The sequence below is a fragment of the Megalobrama amblycephala genome, linkage group LG4 (genome assembly GCF_018812025.1).
Source record: "Megalobrama amblycephala isolate DHTTF-2021 linkage group LG4, ASM1881202v1, whole genome shotgun sequence".
Taxonomy (NCBI): Eukaryota; Metazoa; Chordata; class Actinopteri; order Cypriniformes; family Xenocyprididae; genus Megalobrama; species Megalobrama amblycephala.
In genome coordinates this window covers 55,861,402-55,884,187 of record NC_063047.1, presented here as the reverse complement: position 1 = coordinate 55,884,187, position 22,786 = coordinate 55,861,402, and the positions used below count along the sequence as shown (strand labels likewise).

Sequence of the window (22,786 nt, the reverse complement as noted above, 5' to 3'; positions counted from 1 at the left end):
CAGCCCAAGCACCCACTATCATTCACAATGTTTCCTCTGGACCAGTCTCATTTAAAACCTGTTCAGTGCGCCTAAATGACATTTGTATCCCTCTGCTTTTGGACACTGGTGCCAGTGTGTCTCTGTTGAACATGCACACATACAGTACTTTTTTTAAAGCGTTGCCACTCTCTGCACCCTCTGCTTCACTCTGTGGCTACGGCGACTCAAAGATTGACTTAGTGGGTTCCCTACAAGTGACTGTTGGGTATGGCAACAAGATGGTACCCAGCTTCACCTTCCATGTTGCCCGTCGTGGGGCCAACCTGATGGGTCTGGATTTGTTCTCAGCTCTGGGATTCTCCCTAGTGGACACGAAGGGAGCTGCAATACTAACAATCTCCACACCTTGGCAGCAAAAGTGGCCATCCCTGTTTGAAGGCTTGGGTTGCCTTACTGCTTTTGCCCACCAACCTCTCCTGGACCCCGCCGTTAAGCCAGTCATCCAACCACTTCGCCGCATCCCCCTGGCTTTCCGTGATGGTGTCTCAGCTGAACTTAAGCAGCTGCTGGACACTGGCATTATCGAACCAGTGGATGCATCACCCTGGGTCTCGAACCTGGTGGTGGCTCAGAAGAAATCAGGGGGCTTGCGGGTGTGTGTTGACCTGCGAGCAGTGAATAAGGCAGTGATCCCGGACAGGTTCCCATTGCCTACCTCAGAGGAGCTTATTGCTCAGTTCCATGGCTCGACCGTGTTCTCTAAACTGGATCTCAGACAGGGCTACCTACAAGTGCCTCTGCACCCCAGCAGCAGAAACCTCACGGCCTTCGTGACCCATGCAGGTGTGTTTCGTTACACACGTATGCCATTTGGACTTAGCTCCGCCCCCAGCTGTTTCCAAAAAATCATGGTGTCGGTGTTGGCTGGTATACCTGGGGTGGCCATTTACCTGGATGATGTGGTTATCCATGGGCCCACCACAGAGAGCCACGATGAACGCCTCAGCAGAGTCTTTACAGCCCTGGCTGAACACAAACTAACCGTCAATGCTGGAAAATGTGTTTTCTCTGCACCGACCATTGAGTACGTGGGTTTCCAGCTGTCGGCGGATGGCGTCACACCACTTCAGTCAAATGTAGATGCCATACTGGCAATTCCCGAACCTGGCTCAGCTGCACAGGTGGCATCATTCTTGGGCATGACAGCCTACTATCTGAAGTTCCTCCCACATTATTCTTCTACCACTGCTCCACTACGGCGTCTTCTACGTAAGGATGAGCCATGGGTGTGGTCACAGGCGTGCTCTGATGCCGTGCATGCGCTCAAGGTGCAGCTCACCACAGCTCCAGTGTTGGCTCACTTTGATATCTCCAGCTCCACCTTGGTGACCTGCGATGCGTCGGCTACAGCCATAGGAGCAGTGTTGTCACAGACTCAGCGGGGCGTGGAGAAGCCTGTTGCCTTTGCGTCACGGGCCCTCAATCAGACGGAGCAGCGGTACTCGGTGGGGGAACGCGAAGCACTAGCCTGCATCTGGGCCTGCGAGAGGTGGCACTTGTATCTCTATGGCCGTGCCTTCACCCTAAGGACGGATCACCAGGCCCTGACTGCACTGCTTTCCACATCGGGGACAGGCCACAGACCACTGAGGCTACATCGCTGGTCTGACCGTCTTCGCCAATATAACTTTGATCTAAAGTTCACCCCTGGCAGAGACAATGTTGTGGCAGATTTACTGTCCCGCTCTGCTCCAACCCCCCCTGCCACACATACCCACACCGACACGGACCGTGTGGAACAGGACATTGTCCAGATGTTACACACACCCCTCCAGGCCGCCGTATCACTACAAGAACTGAGGGAGGCGTCAGAACAGGACCCAGTCCTTTCTCAGCTCTGTGTCTATATTCTGAACGGCTGGCCTCGGGAGGTACCAGAAGGGCTGACAGCATTTTCAAGAATAAGGCAGGAGCTGTCCTGCTGGAACGACACCTGTGTGGCACGTGGCCTCTGCACAGTCATCCCCAGCAACCTACGTGCACGTGTCTTGGCAATGGCTCACGAAGGCCACCTGGGAATTGTGAAATTGAAGCAGCGCTGCAGAGACAGAGTGTGGTGGCCAGGGATAGATAAAGACATTGAGGCCCTGGTGAAAGACTGTGCCGCCTGTCTCTTAAGCGGTAAGACTGGTCACCAGGCCCCCCCACCCTTACAACCTCTCGCTTGGCCATCGCAGCCCTGGGACCACCTGCAGCTGGACATATGTGGTGAGATACAGGGAGTTCCTCATCACCAACGCTTCCTAGTGGTTGTCTATGACCTACACTCGAAATGGCCTGAGCTCATTGCCACCGGTTCTGTGACCTCTAAGGTCATAATTGACTTTCTGGACTCTCTGTTTTCCCGCTGGGGTCTTCCAAACACTATCACTACTGACAATGGCCCGCAGTTGATCTCAGCTGAGTTCACCACATACCTCAAAAACAAGGGTATTCGCCACATTCGCACGGCATACTATCACCCCCAAGCTAACGGTGGCGTTGAACGCTTTCACCAGTCACTGAAAAACAGTCTCAGGGCGCACTTGTTTCAGGGATGGACCTTCTCACAGGCCATTCGTCACACACTGCTGCACTACAGGGCCACCCAACACTCTACGACGGGGGTCTCTCCAGCTTTCCTCATGCTTGGCCGTGAGCTCCACCTTCCCCTTGACAGGCTCAGCCCCACACTGCCTCAGGGACCACTACCGGGGGTCAGGGCCTCTGTTGCTCGCCAGCAGAGGCGGATGAAGTAGAACTTCGATCTCTCAGCACGCGCTAAGGTCCCTGACATACAGGCTGCAGATTGGGTCAGGGTTCGCAGGCCCCACAGAGACCACAAACTTGCTTCGTATTGGTCCTCCCCTCTCCAAGTTACTCACCAGCTGGGACCAGTTACCTTTTTGCTCAGTGACAGCACACGGTGGCATGCAAGTCGTCTCCGCAAAGTGCCACCTCCGGCACATACAACAGGTGTGACACCTCCAGACACACCCCCAGCTTGGCAGGACACCCCAGCTCTTCAGCTGACACCTCAGATAGCTCCTGCACGGGCTCCAGACATGCCTATCAACCTACCGGCTGAAATTTGTGCTTGCCCACCACAGGCTGCCCTGCCCCATTCCCATGTTTCTCCACGGCCTGTTCGTACTCGTTCACGCCCGGGGCACTTACAGGACTTTGTGTCAACATTTCATGTTTGAAAACCTGTAGGAAGGGGGGGGGGGGGAATGTTATGTTCTCTCACAAGTGTTGTTTTGGTAATGCATGGAGTTAGTGTTCAGTGACGCATATAGTTTGATTGTGCAGGAAGCATTCTGTTATGCCTGACTATGTATGGGTTTGTTTAGTGGGGTCTGAGAATAGAGAGAAAAAGTAAAAAGAGATAAGTTAACGCAACTGCTTGTGTTGGTGTGATCCTTACCAAATATAACAGACTTTACGGCGTTGGAACCAGAAGTCCTAAAATGCTAACTTGCTTCCGGGTTTTGCCTACAAAAATGCGTCATCCCTGAGGCACTCTATTGAAGTCCACTATAGACCTTATGTAGCTCCGCCCCTTTTCAGCACTGCGCTTGTTGTCTTTTGACTTCCGGTTTGTATTTCCACAGCGATCTTATGTATTTATGAATGAACTGCTCATTTTAAAATCTTCCCGGTCTATTGACATTTGTTAAGACATCTGCTTTAAACATAACAATGCTCATGATAACTTTCATTAACACTACAACAGGTAAATCCACTTCACCAGCTAATTAATCTTTGACAGCGTTGCCATAGAAATATACAGGGCTACCGAAAAACGGAAGTTCAAAGACAATATTCTAAAGATGGCGGCGCTCTTGTTTCTCTGGAAAATAAGGTCTATAAGGAGAATAATCCTGAAATGTTTTCATCAAAAACCTTAATTTCTTTTCGACTGAAGAAAGAAGGAAACAGACATCTTGGATGACATGGGGGTGAGTAAATTATCAGGAAATTTTTATCTGAAAGTGGACTAATCCTTTAAAGGGATAGTTCACCCAAAAATGAAAATTTGATGTTTATCTGCTTACCCCCAGCGCATCCAAGATGTAGGTGACTTTGTTTCTTCAGTAGAACACAAATGATGATTTTTAACTCCAACCGTTGCCGTCTGTCAGTCAAATAATGGGAGTGAATGGGAACTTGGATCAATAAGAGTCGAAAAACCTTGCATAGACAAATCCAAATTAAACCCTGCAGCTCGTGACGACACATTGATGTCCTAAGACACGAAACGATCGGTTTGTGCGAGAAACCGAACAGTATTTATATAATTTTTTACCTCTAAAACACCACTATGTCCAGCTGCATTCAGCACTCGCTTAGTGAGGTCTGATCGAGCTCTGACAATGGCAGTGATGTCTCGCGCATATACTTCAATGAGTGCCAGACATCACTGCCGTTGTCAACGGTTGGAGTTAAAAATCATCATTTGTGTTCTACTGAAGAAACAAAGTCACCTACATCTTGGATGCGCTGGGGGTAAGCAGATAAATATCAAATTTTCATTTTTGGGTGAACTATCCCTTTAAGAGGAAAAAAAATAAACAACAGCTTGCCACTTGGTGGCAATGTATAAGGTTGATGCACAAGGGTCCACAGAGGTTGATGTGCAACCATGCCATCAAAATACATGGTTTTTGAACCATGCCATCAAAAGAAAATGCTTTTTGAATAGCTGTCCACTGGTGACCTCTATGTGTGAAAGGGTTAAGCTTTAAGTTTAAGTAGCAACAGAGGAAGTCAGACATATTGTCATCATGGCAATGACATAATTTAATATGACATAACTTCTGATTTTTAGCCTCTTTTCTGAATCCTTCCCAGGGGATGTATGTTGACTCATTAAAGGAACTGTTTATTTACTTTTACCTTATTTAGCCATTTGATTTGTGGCATAACTGTGTCATATGACAGTGAAGTCATCTGTAAAGGACCTGTGTGTCAGTGTAGGCACACAATCTATTTACTTCTGCTTTTACGCTAAAGTGAAATATTATGTTTTTGTAATGACTACATTTAAGTCTGCTTCCCACTATCTTACGGATTTGGAAAAAAATGTATATAGCGCACAATTTGTATAGCTACTAATAGCTTTTTAATAACATATTTTGCTTTCCATGAAAGAGATAAAATCATTTAGAGTTTGAAGGAACATTAAATATGACAGAAACTTCACTGATGGGTGAACTATTACTTTGATATTTCCTGTCACAGACTACAACTTTTTAATCTAACTTAGTAGGCAATTCAGAGAATGTAATTCAGCTGATGTCAGCTGAATAATGACACTATATGTCTTGTTTAGTTCTTTACATCAGGACTGAATTCTGTTTGCAATGATCATTATTTTCTTGTTTATCACTGTAAGGCTGTTTTGAAACAATCTGTAGCACTATCTAAATAAAGATGACTTGACCTGACAATTCAAAGAACAAGACTTTTTCATGACAAGGTTTATCATATTTCCTTCCTTAATTTAGGCTTTTAGGCTAGGTTATTGTGTGCTTAACTTAGCATCACGCCCACCTCTCAGTTCATAGACAGACCCGCCCCATTCAGTACAAAGCATACCCTCGTACTACACATGTGCTGACCCTGGGCAACTGAATCCAGAGATGACTAAGTTCTGAAGTGACGGGATGGTATGCTTTGATTAATACATTTAATAAAACAGGTGTCTAGTTAACTTTTCATTAGTGTTGTTTTGAGTATAATTGATTATATGTAACGCTTTATTCAGATTAATCGTTTTTCATCCTTGGTTCAAATCCTGCGCTGGAGAAGAAATAGGTTGAACACGCACGGTCGGCGGTAAGTGTTTAATAATTGCTCACTTTATAGCGTTTTGTTTCCTCATCAATTTGACATATCGTTAATATCAAATATTCAACATCTGTAATACATAAAACCAAGAGCATGGTTTAATCGGAGAGCTCGTGGCTCAATTTAGTTTTTCTACAGTATTAATTCGTCATATTGGTTTCAGAATAGATCCAGGTCTGTCTGTACAATCGCACAAGCACAGATGCGAATCTTAAACGTATTAATAAACGCGACGCTGCAGTGAAGTGCATTTTTTAAACTGAGTTTGTCTACATTCCTCTCTCCACAGGACGCCCGTAAAATAAACCTTTATGTGATTAATAGGGCTGTTTCCAAACAGGCTGTTTAACATCAAAATATTTTGCAAACCGAATAAATTAACGTTAGAGTTTCATAAACGAAGAAATAAATATGACAAATATATATGTTGTAGTGCAGAATCTTAAAAAAAAAAACAAAAAACAAAAAAAACGTCATCGTGTTTCTTTTTAAACATTATTTACAGGCGAACAACAGCAAAGATTTTCAGTGTGCCCAGTCTTTTGGGTCCTCGTTGGTTATCAGTTTAATCTGTCCTATAGGGGCAGTAGGCCTACAGCAGTTCTTGTGCACTGGGTTTGTGCATGTAATGACAAAATCGCATATGACTCAGGTTTTGGAAAAAAAAAAAATTATATATAGTGTTTCCTGTGTCAATATAATACAAACTTCCCAAATCTTTATTTCCTCTTCCCTTTCCCATGTATTTGCCTTTGAGAATGTGGAACATTTTGCCATCAGAGAAAGTCAGGCTTACTCTAATGTTATTGAGAATACATTGGTCTACATGGAGCTTTCATTTACCCCATTGCATTCATATTCTGGGCTCATCTGCTTTTCTGTACATAGAATGCTTTATTAGTATGGTGTTCACTAAGTTTGGTTTGTTAATAACACTGTCTTAGTTAATTAGTGAAGTTGCGATTTTCTAGGCCGATATGGCTAGGAACTATACTCTCATTCCGGCGTAATAATCAAGGAACTTTGCTGCTGTACCATGGGTGCAGCATGCGCAATGATATTATGCAGTGCCTCTCACAAATGTCTCCATGGTTGCAAGCCACGCTCCCTGTGCAAATGGGCTCACAGCTGCTGCGGAATATCATTGCGCCTGCTGCACCCATGGTATGGTTATTATTATGCCGGAATGAGAGTATAGTTCCTTGCCATATCGGCCTAGAAAATCGCAACTTTTCATTTTCCGGCGGTCTTAGTACACAATGTAACTGCAGAAGAGTCAAGTTTTAAATAGGAAAAATATCGAAAATCTTTGGTCATTTTTAAGCGAGATGCTAATGGTCTAATCAGATTCAATGAACTATGCTAAGCTGTGCTAAAAGTGGTACCGCCAGACCCGGAGATTGGCTGAATGGATTTGAAAATGGTAAAACTCAACTGTTTATCTCTAGGGGAGTTGGAAAATGAGCCTATTTTCAAAAAAAGTGGAGTGTTCCTTTAAGCTTTTTCACATTTTCATGTTAAGGGTTTAGAACGTCCCAGTGGCTATATCATTTTCAACTGATTAACATTATTAAAACTGGTAAAACCTTTAGGAACTTCAAAAGATAAAATGGCGAAACTCCTAATATTATTTCCAATAATTCCAAATTATGTTCATTTTCCCAAATTAATTGTCACATAGGTTGCAAAAGTGCATTCTGCAACAGTAAGGTGGAGATCCATGTTGCATTTGTTGAAATTCATCACTGAAGGTTTGATCATGGCAGATTTAGTCACACAAATAGTACAAGTGGCTTGTGAAGAAACAAAGACTGGCTGTATGACACTTTCATTGAAGCAGAATTTCGCTGAGGAGATCGCTAAACTCCAGCGCACATCAGATCATCAGCACTTCTTCCTCATTTAGAGGGAGCGTGTGCACAGATTAAGTAAAACACACAGAAGAAAGTATATCCTTTTAAGGGAAAAGCTCTATTTTGGGGATTTTGCATCTGGCAACCACAAGCATGACTGCTATGACATTGGAGGCTTGTTACCAATGCAAGATAACGTAAATCCCAAAGAAAAAAACATGTTTTAAGGATAAATAATGAGCGGCCCAATATCGTGACAATTATTTGTAATCAATTGAGAGAAGCAGATATCGATATCGTGATTAAAATACGATTAATCGTGCAGCCCTAGTTCCACATATATTGTATGTGGGCAAATATAACATTGATTAACTCAGCTCCTCCCATATCTCTGCGGGATTATGATGAAACACTATTAGCTGCAATGATAGAAAACTGCTCTTATTTCAGTTAAGGGTACAAACCTTTTTTGTTGCTTTTTGTTTATATGATTTTGTATACTGTTTATTTCTTACTGTTTGTAATGTGGATTTGTGTCAGCATATTTGTTTATGTACAGTATGTCATTTTAAAAATTCCCACTGGTGTAAAAGGCCCAAACACAAAATAGCAACAAACCACTATATGATCATGAACCACCATTGCCCCCCTTGGAGCGTTTTACTCCCAGTATGGGCCAAAAGGTACCTCTAGCTATAGGTTTTTCAATATTTATACAACAGACCAGGGAAAAAGACATATTGTAGAGCTGCACGATTCTGGATAAATTGAAAATCAATTTAAAAAAAATAAAAAAATAACGTAGTTATTGCAGTTTTAAAAGGTAATTTACTCTATTTTGTTTTATACTGTAGACATCAGTGCTTATATCCGAACTATAAACTTCTTATTTATTCTTTTTTAATTATTATACAGAAATAACGATACTGTGTGGTTGAAAAGACTGTTTGTGAAGCTGTTTCATACAGGCCAACTGCTTTCCCTGTGTCAGCAGCAGTGCCATCGCAGATCTGAATGTGATATTGCTCTTCTGATTAGGGCCCAAGCTGAAGGCGAAGGAAAAAATCTAGACATGTACCTTACTATTACCTGAGACTGATATTAAAATCGTCTTTGCAGGTTCTGTGATTTAGCTCTATTAATACATTTTATAATTTTATTTTTTCATTGTATACCACACATATTGAAATTAAATGAAAGCATATTTTTGGTGCATAAGATTGGTGCACAAACGATAGCTTAGGGAGGTAAAAAAACACATGAAGAGAAGTGTTTGGATAATACAACACCAGCAATCACAGACATGCGCATTAGATTGGATTAGACTTCTAAGAGCACTGTTGAATTTGCGCAAATAACAGTATGTAATTTACTCTGGAATTTTTATAGAGGTTGTCTGAGAAAAACACATGGCAGATTAGGATGATATTCTACAATCATTTGAAATTGACCTATGACATTCTATGACATGAAATTCAACTAAATTTAAACAGTCTCGTGGATGTGGCTGTTGTGGTTTGTGATCATATGGGCACCAGTTGCTGCAGTAAATGTGGTCTGAATTTGACATAGACCTTTTATGTTTAATCGTTTTAAATGCCCATTGTCCGCCGTACACAGTTGCACTGAAGCCACCGTGGTGGCGGTGCCACTGGGCTTGGGCCCATCATCACTGCTTGCAGCTATATTTCCAATTGTTTTTCAAAGTATCTTCTTTTGTGTTCTGCAAAAAAAAAAGAACATTCACAAACAAGGATACAGTATGTTTACATACGGAGTAAATGATCTTGTGTGAAATTCTGTTAAACTCTGCATGATTACTTAAAGTGCCCCTATTATGGCATTTGAAAGTTTCCTATTTTTGTTTTGGGAGTCCCCAGCAACAGGTTTACAAGCATGCAAGGTCAAAAAACTTTCACATTTTTATGGTCTTATACTATGCATTTATTTTTACCTTATTTGCTCAAGGACTCCCAAATGATTTGCTCAACGATTCATTTTTCCAGACCCCTCGTTTGCTTGATGCTAATCTGCGGTGATTAGTCAGATGACCCAGTCAGTTGTATACAGTGCTTGCAAAACTTACATTGTATTATAATAATGATGGTGCTCCGCTCTGTTCTAAAAAATAAAGACTCAGAGAGGAAATAAGTTGTTTTGTGTTTATGTTAGTGAACCTAGCCCACAGCTCGGTGGCAAACACCCAAACAGTCATGGTATATGCGTTAGCCCAAAGCAGAAACGTATTGATTCAGGGGAGGAACAAGCTGGTCCAAATAAACTGGGTACTGACCCATCCTTCAGTAACAACCGGCTTGCGAATCACTTGTTGAACGCATTTAGGTTGAAGAAGCAGTCGTCAGTAAAATGACGGAAACGCAGCAGGTTCAGGCTATATTGCTGTGGTATCATTGTAAAGATGAAATTTAACCACTGATTCTTCACATATTGGCAGTGTTTGAGGGGTTTCACATTTTCCTTTGTGTCCTTGTGCACAATAAGTGGGCAGGCAATATGCACAACGAAATGGCTTGGGATTCGTTTTCACAAAGACCACTCTTACTTTTGAGAGACAATAACTTTATATAAGGTACACTTTCAGATTTAAAACTTTGCAGGATGTTTTCATTCACTTGAAAGCTATGTTACACACTACATGAAAGGTAATTTGCAAAAATCCATAATAGGGGCACTTTAATATAGACATGTATAGAGATGTATACATAGGAGAATCTCATGAGACCTCTTAAGAGCATGTCCAGTATGGTTAATTTTCTTACATGTTCATACTTTATTTATTTAAATTTGAGTTGAAATATGACCTAATTATGTGCATCTGTTGCCGCTCACTCTGTCCTTCAGACACACATATGTACACATCCATTGTTTAGAGCAGAAATATTTGGGGTGGAACATGGCAGGTACTTCCTGAGACAGAGTCCTCAGCTTACTATCTAAAGCACCACCAGAGAGCTGATAAATGGGCTAAGAAAAGAGAAAGGATACATCATACTGGACATTTATTAATAGCAAGTCATATCGCTCATTGACATGTCCACACAGAATGTGTGCCCATATGCAGAATTCCACAGAATTCAAACCTCTGTCATTTACAACATCCTGCAAATCCGTACATTTTTATAAAATTTGGGCTAATTTAATAATGCTTTTTCAACTACCAATAAAAGTATGGCAGAGTTCTGCAGATTCTGTTTGGACATTGTGCTGCGTTTAGTTATAGGACCTAGTCGTACTCGTTTCAGTGACGTACCTAGTCGGACTCGTTTCAGTTACGGACCTGTTAGAGCAACAACGCAGAAATCATTCACGAGTCTGCTTCATTACACAGCTTGGTCAAATATGTTTCTGTAAGTAATTATACGTCAGAATTGTAGTTCTTGTATGATGTATATGTTTACATTCTATAATGTATTTTACTACGCTCGTGGCTGTTTTCGTTTTCTCGCGTATGCTCTAGATCTAAGCCTTTGTTTTTTTGACGCTCTGATTTATCTGTTCAGCAACGAGCATCGACACTTCGCCTCAGATTATTTAACTTAGTTGGTTTATTTTCATCTGCTGATTTGCATAGATTATGCACGTAACAGTGTAGCAGTTAGTTTGGTGAAACTGAGGATGTTTGTTTGATTTCTATACATTAAGAACATCTGTAGTTCATTATGTAAAAGTGTGATATAGAGAATATTGTTTAATTTTACAGAGTTACTGGGTAACTTTACATTTTATTGTGAAATAGACACAACAGACGTTACACTTTTGTAATGTTTATTTGTTCTTTTATGTTTATTTTTCCAGTCTTACAGACTTAAATGGAGAAAAGATTAAGAAATAAAACTGAGGAAGAAAAGAGAACGAAAGATAAAACATCAATCCTCAACAAGACATCTGGAGTTTCTCTTCTTCATTGCTGTTAACTATCTGTCTAGCTGTACAAAGCAGACGTCGTACATGCAAGGGCAGAATAGTAAGAAGACACGAATGCACTAAGTTCATCACAAAGCAGTTCAACTCTCTACACTGATTCAGCGTTACTTCGGTAAAGTTGGTTTTATATTCGCACATTCGGCCATCCGTATTCAATAGTCTTGTTAATCACACTACATTCAGTGGACATTCACAAGTAAATATGCCATTAAAACAATACTTGCCTATTTTGATCGACTGTGAAAAATGTTGTAAGTTGACAATCGTTGGTTGTCAATATCACGTCGCTGCTTAAAATTCGCAAACATTAATTTATCGCACGTTTATTGGAAAGCCTGAATTTATCAGAAGTCCGAATGTGCGAATATAAAACCAACTTTACCGAAGTTTCAGCGTTGCAGACCCATTGTCATCCAAGCAACCAGGATGGATGAACGGAGTAACACAGAAGAGATGCATCAGTCCTTGGTGACTAGATCCATCGCCCAAGCAAGTAGTAAATCATCACTTCGGTAAAGTTGGTTTTATATTCGCACATTCGGCCATCCGTATTCAATAGTCTTGTTAATCACACTACATTGGACATTCAGTGGACATTCACAAGTAAATATGCCATTAAAACAATACTTGCCTATTTTGATCGACTGTGAAAAATGTTGTAAGTTGACAATCGTTGGTTGTCAATATCACGTCGCTGCTTAAAATTCGCAAACATTAATTTATTGCACATTTATTGGAAAGCCTGAATTTATCAGAAGTCCGAATGTGCGAATATAAAACCAACTTTACTGAAGTTAAATCATCAACAACAAGCTCTGCTGCACTCAGAGCTCGAGCCAGAGCCGAAGCTGCCCGCATGCAGGTTTCATTCGCTCAGAAAGAAGCAGAGATGATGGTCGAAGAAGCAACATTAAAGGCAAAAATGCACATTCTAAAGAAAGAAAAGGAGGCAGCTACAGCCACTGCAGAAGAAGCAGTGTTTCGCCATGACATTGACTTACCACTCTCGCCATCCAACGCTGCACAACGGACAAGTGAGTATGTTTGGCAACACAGCTGTAGTGCATCAGAACCCATATCTATGCACACATCTTCACAACCTGCCGTGGAATCAGTCAAACAAGAAATGAGTAACCTCAGAATCGACAATGAAGATTCTCATCAACAAATAGCGCCTAAAAATATGAAACCTCAACTAGCAGTGGGCACAACTCAACATATTTCTGGAAACGTTCCTTCTGTGCAGACACAGAAAAAGAGATATTTAGATCCACATGTAGATGCAACGGACCTGAGACAGCCTGCACAGCAGAGGTGGGACCCTGTCAGCTCTGTGAAGCATACAGCAGCTACGCCAGATGTTGCAAAATACCTAATGCGAAGAGAAGTGGTTACATCTGGTTTAACGGAGTTCGATGACCACCCGGAAAGCTTTTGGGCATGGAAAAGTTCCTTTCAAAGTGTCATTGAGGAACTCACCTTAACTCCAAGAGAAGAGTTAGACCTCTTGATTAAATGGCTCGGGCCAGCGTCTAAGGAACAAGCAAAAAGAATACGAGCCATACACAGCCACAACTCAGCTGCAGGGCTAAACATGGTTTGGCAAAGACTAGAAGAGACCTATGGAACCCCAGAGGCAGTTGAGCATTCACTTCTGAAAAGGATAGAGGAATTCCCCAGAATCTCAAACAGAGACAATGTGAGATTAAGAGAGCTTGGAGACCTTTTGCTTGAACTCGAATATGCAAAAGAAGGAGGATACCTCCCTGGTCTAGCATATCTTGATACGTCACGTGGAGTGAACCCTATATTAGAAAAGCTCCCATTTAGTCTCCAAGAAAAGTGGATTTCACAAGGGTCTAAGTACAAGGAACACAACCATGTTTCCTATCCACCTTTCACCTTCTTTTCACAATTTATTCGTTCTGAAGCCAAAATCAGAAACGACCCTAGTTTTATGATATCTCAAGCTCAACACTCAGGTCCAACCAAGTCCGAGAGACCCACAAAATACAACAACAAATCATCAGTGTCTGTAAGGAAGACTGGCGTGTTTTCTGAGGCTAAAGCAGCTCCTACAGGCTGTGTCGAAAAAGGTGCTATAGATCCAGACCGCATATGCCCTTTGCATAACAAACCCCACGCTCTCAGAAAATGCCGTACCTTCCGTAGCAAGCCGATAGAGGAACGTAAGACCTACCTCAGGGAGAAGAACATCTGCTTCAGGTGCTGTAGTTCGACCAAACATAGGGCGAAAGACTGTGATAAAGAAATAGTATGTAGAGAATGTGGCAGCAAGACTCACACATCAGCTTTACATTCTGGTCCAGCACCCTGGTTCTCAGAAGTTCCAGCAGATCAAGGCGAGGAGGAGGAGACTCATGAGACTCCTCCTGAAACTCTCCCTGCAATAACATCAAAATGCACAGAGGTTTGTGGGGGAAACACCATTCTAAATGCCAGGCCATTGATTCCAGTATCAACTGACCCTGACAATCCGTCTATATTGACGCCTGCGATGATTCTCACGCAAAAGATGATTCCAGTGACAACGCCTCCAGGTGACTTCGATCATAAGGATCTTCACAAAAATCAGTGGAAACAAGTGCAGTGTCTGGCTGAGAGATTCTGGAAACGTTGGAGACAGGAGTATCTGGTGACTCTGCAGAACGTCACAAGTGGACTGATGACAAGCCTACCTTGCAAGTGGATGATGTAGTTCTGATGAAAGACAGTCAGGCTAAACGTAACGACTGGCCAATTGGACTTGTGGTAAAGACGTTGCCTAGCAAAGACAACAAAGTCCGCAAGGTTGAAGTTAAAGTTGTGAGGCAAGGATCAACAAAAACTTACATCAGACCCATCTCGGAACTTGTTTTTCTTATGTCTAAGGGTGAAGGGCATTCTGATAAATTACGATGATGTTCATAAATGTAACTACTGATAGATTGCATATTCATTTGGTTGATTAGTCTTTGAGTAATTAAAAGATGTTGGTAGTGGTATAATAATATACCAGGCGAGGAGTGTGCTGCCCTCTACCGTTTAGTTATAGGACCTAGAGAATATTGTTTAATTTTACAGAGTTACTGGGTAACTTTACATTTTATTGTGAAATAGACACAACACACGTTACACTTTTGTAATGTTTATTTGTTCTTTTATGTTTATTTTTCCAGTCTTACAGACTTAAATGGAGAAAAGATTAAGAAATAAAACTGAGGAAGAAAAGAGAACGAAAGATAAAACATCAATCCTCAACAAGACATCTGGAGTTTCTCTTCTTCATTGCTGTTAACTATCTGTCTAGCTGTACAAAGCAGACGTCGTACATGCGAGGGCAGAATAGACATGCTTATTGAACTGAAGGTTCTCATGTGAAGTGAACAACAATAACAGAAGGGACCAATGAAACAATATTTGCACAATATTACTTAATGTAATTAGCCAATAGCTCCAGTTCCATTTCACAGTGTATTTAATGTGAAAATGCCACAATAACTACTTCTATCCATTCTTTCTGATCTTTCTACCTCAGTTATGTCTCGGGGCAGCTCATTCCAGCTCATGCAGACTTTAAGGAAATCTCCATCTGTTTTCCGCCGCTGTTTCCGGCAGGACCGCACCCAGACCCTCTCACATGGTGACCCGCTTTTCAAAGTGCACTACCTTGGTACAGAAAAGATCTATTCCCTGGATGTAGAGCAAGCTGAGGAGGCCATAGGTCGTTTACTTGAGAAATCGCCAGACATGGCCACCCTAGGCAAACTTGGCAAGGAGCACGCTCTCGTTGTCCGACCTCGCTACATAGAGGTGAAGGAGATCAGCACGGGCAGACAGCTCACTAAGACCTATCTAAAAGACATTGCATATTGTGCAGCTGATGCAAGTAGGCCCAATCTTTTCCTCTATATCTTTAAGCAGCGAGGCCAGCAGCTGCAGTGCAGAATGTTCTGGTGTAACAGACCTGACCGGGCAAAAGATATGACCGCATGCTTAGCTAGATCTTTTCAGAAGGCTCTGAACGAATTGCAAGAGGAGACCAGTCACACTAAAGGAGAAGATCGTGAGAAGGATGGAAAGCCAATTGCAGCAATGGGACATAGCAAGAACTCCACACTAACAGCAGACTTGAGAAAAGGTGAGGGAGTGATGCTGTGATGTTGATTCTAGGAATGTGGAACTTGCACACTTAAATAATTTGTTGTGTAGATAAAGTTTTACATGTATTTGTAAAACTTTTACACTCTGGGCAGTTCGCTAAAAATGCAGTTGAATTTACCCTTGGTATTAAATGAGTACTTCACTGCTGGCAAAATGGACTTTCAATAAAACTTTGATGCCTTTGCAGTAGAAAGGGGTAAAAAAAAAAAAAAATCAGTGCTACCTGACTAGAGAAAAGGGGCTATTGTCTTCCCTTTCGTCAAATAAGTAGGAAAACCTCAATGCCCTCAGTGCCACTCCCAGTCTGCTATGAATACACTTGGCCAGAGTCAAATACCGCCTTGCTTTAGTCATAATGGCGTCACCTGTATTTTTCCTGGGTGCTATATTTTAAAGAGTATACGTTTTACCATGAATGAGTTATGGTGTGTTCCATTTGTCTTCGGAAGTGGAAATTTCTAGTTCCCAGTAGGAACTTTTAACTGGAGTACCCCCTCAAGTCGGAGTTGCGACTGGGAAACTCTGACTTCACAATCTAATATATCTGCTCAGCGCATCAACCATAGTGAAATAGTTTATATATTGTTTATTAGAACTTCTCTTTGTTTCTCTCAATAAACTCAGTGGTGCAAAACTGCGCACAGTACTATCCAGCCTCTATATTATGATAGTTCGGCATTATCTGTGCAAAATACTGCATTTTTATGTGTTTGTATTCCGAAAGAGCAAACAAAACAAAGGTTTTCATCTTAGTTTTCAGACCTGTTTACTGTCTGTGAGTGGGGATACAAAAATGTGAAAGCATAATCTTCTGTAGCGGGTTGAAAATTGGTGGAGTCACATTTTAATCTCAATGGAATTACTGATGAAAAGGCTCATTAACAATTTTTTTTTTTTTGTTATCAGCGATAACTATAAAGATGAGATGAAAAAAATGTGCTTCATTATAATAATAATAAAGCAATTTTAATTTAAACATTCTGTTGATGAAAATATGGCGAGAAAATATTAACAACAACAAAGGCATTTTCACATTTACACACATTTATATTAATATGTAAAATGTTTAAATTTGCACTTTGTCAACGAAAATGTTTTTTTTTCTTACTACAATTAGGTTCCATTTTAGTCAGTAATATTGATGAAAATGACTAGATATGACAAAATATTAACTAAATTTAAAGGATATTTTTGTCAAAATATGTAAACTGACTAAAACTGTACAAATGAATTCCGTTTGCCCCCAGTGAAGGTTTCATCTCTAGACCTCTGAACACTAGCAAGATGCTTGTCATAAAATTTGCTGCTTATGTGACAATTTATTGACGTGCTTTTACATGAAGTTGTGTGATTTTTGTTGTCTTTGATTGTAGGGCAGTGGCAGAGGATTTGATGAGGAGAGCCAGTATCAGTGACTGACATATGAGACCGTGTTATATGGGAGTATTACAAGTTATTAAATGCAGTCAGGAGGTTTCTTGTACCTAAAATCAGTTGCATTAGGAAAGTGGCAAACATTGCAACATGAGCTTTCAAATAAAGCCAGCTTTACTCTTGTTGCCCAATAGACCATGCAGTTTCTAGTTAAAATATATTTGCTGAAAATATTTTTGTACTAGGTCTTCTAGCACAGTGTTTCTCAACCCTGTACTGGAGGACCTAAAGTCTCCTCTGTCTGACACACTCATTTCAGGTAGTGGAGTTTCTTCTAATTAGCTAATGAGTTGAATCAGGTGTGTTTAATTGGGGAGAAAGACAAAACCTGCAGTGTTGGGGGTCCTCCAGGATCTAGCACACAGAAAATTTTTACACATTTAAAAAAAAAAAAAAGAATTATTCACCTTTATGCTTGTAATTGACTACTTTTCTTAAAATTAAACCAGGTTCACTGGGGTCTGTATAAGCATTGTACTTATAAGAGCCACCTTGAATAATAGTAGAGCCACCTTGAATAATAATTAGGGGCCAAGCACCAAAGGTGCGTAGGCACCTATTGTATACGTTGATGTTCTTATTATTATTGTTCCGTTTCTTCCGCTCTGGAAGTCTATGGCAGCTCATAGAACCGCTTGCAGGAAAGTTGTGAAATTTGGCTAACTGACCGAAGACAGTCTGAAATGCGTCCATAGCAAATTTGGAGTCTCTAACTCAATCCCTCTAGCACCACCACCTGTTCAAAGTTTCACTTACATTTGTGCTAATAACTTTTGAACTGTAATGGCTAGAAACAAAATTCTTTTCTCCTCTGATTCCTTGGCTCATGCCGATTGCCGGTTGCACCCTGTAAATTAATTTTGCATCATGATAATTTGTCTGTCATGTTGAATTTTGCAAAAAACCAACTTTATCGAACTTGTCCTAGCTGCTTCATTCGATTTTCATGAAAATCAAATCAGATCATCTTCAGACCATGCTGCCAAAGTTATTAAAAGCTTTTTGATCAACCCAACCGTTCTTGAATAACAAGCAAATTAATTTAACGTAGATCACCCCAAATTGGACTCAAGGCTATATCTCCACAATGCTTTTTCATATTCAGACCAAACTTGGTACATGTCATCCCAAGCATGACCAGAGGCTACATGCTGCGTTTCGGCACCATGCCTCCTACTGGTCAGGAGATAAGAAAAATGGCTGTTTTTGCTCATAACTTCTGAAGGGTTTGTCCAAAAATCATGAAAGTGGTCTCGGCAGATTCGGGGCATCATGCTGAGCTGAATAATATCAAATTTTTCCATATCGGCCATTTTGGGCATCAGCCATTTTGAATTTGGTCATAAAATGCTCTATTTTATGAATGCATTAGCATATCTTCACAAAACTATGTATAGCCTATGGGTCACCAGAACAATGCCCTGAAGGAGCCTGAGAAGTTTCAAGCCAGCGCCATCTAGTGGTAATATCAAATATTCAGACGCTTATAACTTTGGGTGTGGTTGTCTTAAGCCCTATTCGGATGGGATTAGTTTTACATGGGGAGGTGGGGATAAAGTAATTATTACCAGAGCTTCTCAGTGATCTTAGTCCCGCCCGAATGTGCCAAATCAGTAATCATTACGGACAATGTCAGTAAAGATTACGGCGACTTTTACCTTCTGTAAAAAGGTCCGGAAAAATTACCTCAGGTAATACTAATCCCGTTCGAATAGACCCGCTGTAAATATTTACGGTAAAATTCCGTCATTTCCTGTTTAAAAGTAGTTTTCTGCGCATTTTTCAAGAATGGAAGCACTTGAAGAAACATTCATTTGTGTTCTAGGTGGTGGGACAAGTCTGTGGCAATCCTCAAGTATTTTCCATACCATTCGGAGCAAAAAGAAGATCGAAGCAATTGTCAGAGGCACAAAACTAATGTGCATATTACATCATAATACAATCAGAATTTAATTAATAAGTCGTTTGACCGGACCTAACTGTTATATATAGTTTATATATTTAGATGTGTTTGCGCACATGGTATCAGCGTATTCCCACATGACGCACATATATATATAATTTCCAAATGTCCACTAATAACTTTAGTATTTATTGCAAATAAATTCATACCACTATTCTAAGTCATTTTGTTGAAATACTATTGGGTAAATTGGCAGTGGCAGGATCACACAGGCCAAAACAGAAACAGACATTCCTACGTGGAACGCACATTTCATTTTCAAAGTAGAATAACTGACTGCGGCATTGATTTTGTATTTGAACTTTGTCCTAAATTTCTGCAAACATATTATGGTACTTTAAGGTACTTAATGGTACCTTTAGTACGATCAAAAAATGACATACAGCATCTTTGAAGATGGTTAAAACAAAGATGATTTCCATCAACATCCATTAGTTGTTGCCAAGATAGGTTTCAGTTAGCTTCTAGGGTTTAATGAAGGGTAGTTGTTGGAACTGTTTGCACTGCTGGTATCCCATCTGACTCTCAGTGACATATTACTGACAATTGTTATTCTATTGGACATTCAAGGTAAAATGCTTAGCACTAACCTGTTACTAACTGATTTAAACTTTTTTTTTTTTATTTGTCATTTATTTAACCAGGAAAATGAGATTAAGAATCTCTTTTAGACTTCTGGCCAAGACAAGCAGCCACAGATGTTCACACAATGTTGCTTAACAAAACATCAACACAAATACAAATATACTTAACATTTGCAGATCAATTTTTCCTTTACCAACTCACAAATAAGAGATTTGACACTAGATTTGCATCTTCAAATCATTTTGTAAAGTATTCCAATCACCAGGTGGAACACATCGAAAAATTTCTTTCTAAAAGAACAAGTAAAAATGCTTGAGTCTATGTGTCAATAATGAAGATACAGCTCACAATTATGAGTTTTTAAAATTACAATTTGTTATAACCTGAGTTCACCATGATAAGGAATATCTGAAATATAAAAGATAGGTGGGTGCTGTATAGTATCTGAGATCAATCTTTGATCTCAGTTTGTTCCAGAGCAAATAGTTTTGGCTAAGGGCAAACTATAACTATATTTTTTATATAACTTTAATGCTGTATCAGAGCGCTGCCTATGTACTTTTGACGAAATTGTTGAGCAACTTTTATGATGGCTATCGTTGTTTATTAAATATTATTGTTCAATAAATAATATTTTATATAAATAATAATAATTGTGCCTGCTGCTCTATAGAAACCACAATTCATTTTATGAGTAGGTATGTACATTCCCTTATTGTTAGGGCCCAGGTCACCCTGTTGAGGGTTATTCTGAGATTAACCAGCTGACTTTTTACAAGTATTTACCACAGAAAGGACGCGAAATATCGATTTAAATTGATTTATTATTATTATTATTAAGTCAAGTCATCTTCATTTATATAACGCTTTTCACAATACATATTGTTTCAAAGCGGCTTTACAGTGACCAGTGTTGGGCAGTAACACATTACTGTAAAGCAGTTACTTTTGACAGTAACTGTAACGCATTACTTTTTAAATAAATTAACTCCGTTACCGTTACCATATGGTGCGTTGTACGTTACTTTTTTAAATGAATTAATTTTGGCTGAAGTGTAGCCTACAGCCTAACCTGGGGCTGGTTGCATAAATCTATTTAAGACTAGTCTTACAAGTTAGTCGTCTATTTTTTTTTCTTTAAGACTGGTATTTACTTTTTAAGTCGGTTGCATAAAATTTTAGATTGGTCTAATTTGAGACAAAAAAGTAAGACTGGTTCCCCCTTGGCTAACTTTCTCTTACAATCTATGTTGCCATAGAAACAAACTGTCAAAAGAAAAATATGCTCTAGATTCACAAAAGTGGCCCAACTTTGTCTTGCGATATGGCAAATTTTAATCTTTGGTTTTATGAAAGGGCAATAAGAAGAGAAAGAGTTTTCAAAGACCGTTCAAACCCATTGGAAGTACTTTGTGAAAAGGAACTGCTGGAGAAGCTAAGATTTCCAAGACATACAATACAAGAACTAGCAATTGACTTGGCAGAGCATCTGAGGCCTGAAACTTCAAGAAATTTTAGCATCCCTCCACTGCTACAAGTATGTCTAGCTCTACGTTTATTTGCCACAGGATGTTTTATAAATGCAGCTGCAGACTTAATTGGGGTACATAAGTCTACAGCATCAAGAATTATTCATCGGGTTGCTCATGCACTGTCAGGCAGACTTCCACTTTATCCAACTGATGTCTCTACCTTGAACAAGGTGAAGGCAGATTTTTTCAACATTGCTGGATTTCCAAATGTTGTAGGAGCCATTGATGGAACACACATTAGGATTCAAGCACCTTCAACTCATGAGCCATTGTTTGTTAATAGGAAAGGCTACCACAGTATTAATGTGCAGGCAATTTGTGATGCCAAACTGAGAGTGCTCAACTGTGTCGCTCGTTGGCCAGGATCAACCCATGACTCAAGAATTTTAGTGAATTCCCAAATTCATGATGCATTTGAGAGAGGAGAATTGCAGGGTGTGCTCTTGGGTGACTCTGGTTATCCACTAAAACCCTGGCTTCTAACACCCTTCTTGAACCCAGTCAGTGTGCCTCAAACTCGGTACAACACAGCCCATGCCAAAACAAGAAATGTTATTGAAAGGTGTTTTGGAGTCCTGAAACGAAGATTTCATTGTCTGCATGCAGAGCTCAAAATGAAACCAGAAAGAGTCTGCAACATTATCTGTGCATGTGTTGTTTTGCACAACATAGCAAGGTAATAAGTTTTTAACTGTAATTAAAACACCTAGCTACATATTCCCCAATGATTATAAATTACATGAGTAAAAGATCACTTTCCTTTTAATAGAAATCTTGCACTCCCAGACATGGAGGATGACCAAATTTTTGAAGAACCCACTTTGGAGATCGCAGAGGCAGGAGATGAAGATGGAACTGGGCGTTACATTCGACAAATGATTGCAGAAAACATTTTCTCAGTTTGACTGAGAAAAATGGAAGAATTGATAACTTTTAAATGAATTGGACATATTATAATTTATTCATCGAGAATCAATACACAATATTTGATGCATAGTATCAGTAAAAACTCAGTAAATCAGTAAAAATACTATATAATCTTTAAATTACAACTACATTAACTTTCACTAAAATACTTAAAATCTCTTAAATATATCTAAAGATTCTGTATGTAAACATTACATAAGAAGTAAATTCAAAATTAAATAACTGGAATTATTAAATACAATTATTTGACTAGTTCTTGGACAATGGTCGTTGAGATCTATAGTTCATGTCCAAGTTTTTGTAGCTCCAACTTTAGCTTAGTTTTTTCTAATTCTAGTTTTTCTATTTCTAATTTTAGTTTAGTCTCTTCCAGTGTTAATATTTCATATTGCTTTTCAAGTATATTGTTCATGGTTATCTTGCTTGTAGTGTCTTTCTGTGTGTCTGTGTCTGAGCCATGTCCCACAGGTGCCATTTGGGTGCTGTCCAAATCATCTTCTTTACAAAAA

At 40.1% G+C, this 22,786-nt stretch overlaps 1 protein-coding gene across 11 annotated transcripts; it reads left to right on the top strand.

Moving 5' to 3' along the window:
- Positions 1-5,209: 5,209 nt before the first annotated feature.
- Positions 5,210-22,255, top strand: LOC125267987 (putative nuclease HARBI1). Of its 11 annotated transcripts, XM_048190107.1 has the most exons (5): positions 5,210-5,693; positions 5,792-5,862; positions 15,211-15,813; positions 17,210-22,026; positions 22,120-22,255. In XM_048190107.1, the coding sequence occupies exons 4-5, from the start codon at positions 21,143-21,145 to the stop codon at positions 22,253-22,255; spliced, it is 1,020 nt and encodes a 339-aa protein (XP_048046064.1). In that variant the 5' UTR covers positions 5,210-5,693; positions 5,792-5,862; positions 15,211-15,813; positions 17,210-21,142. The 11 variants fall into 11 exon arrangements, 8 of the variants coding, with proteins under 8 accessions (XP_048046064.1, XP_048046066.1, XP_048046070.1 ...); XM_048190109.1 differs by lacking the exon at positions 5,792-5,862 and having other exon boundaries at positions 5,661-5,725; XM_048190110.1 differs by lacking the exons at positions 5,210-5,693; positions 5,792-5,862 and adding an exon at positions 7,293-11,095.
- Positions 22,256-22,786: the final 531 nt, after the last annotated feature.

Coding starts and splice junctions, on each gene's coding strand:
- LOC125267987 (XM_048190107.1), top strand. CDS start 21,143: ATGGCAAATTTTAATCTTTGGTTTTATGAAAGGGCAATAAGAAGAGAA. Junction 22,027..22,119: donor GTTTTGCACAACATAGCAAG/GTAATAAGTTTT, acceptor TCCTTTTAATAG/AAATCTTGCACTCCCAGACA.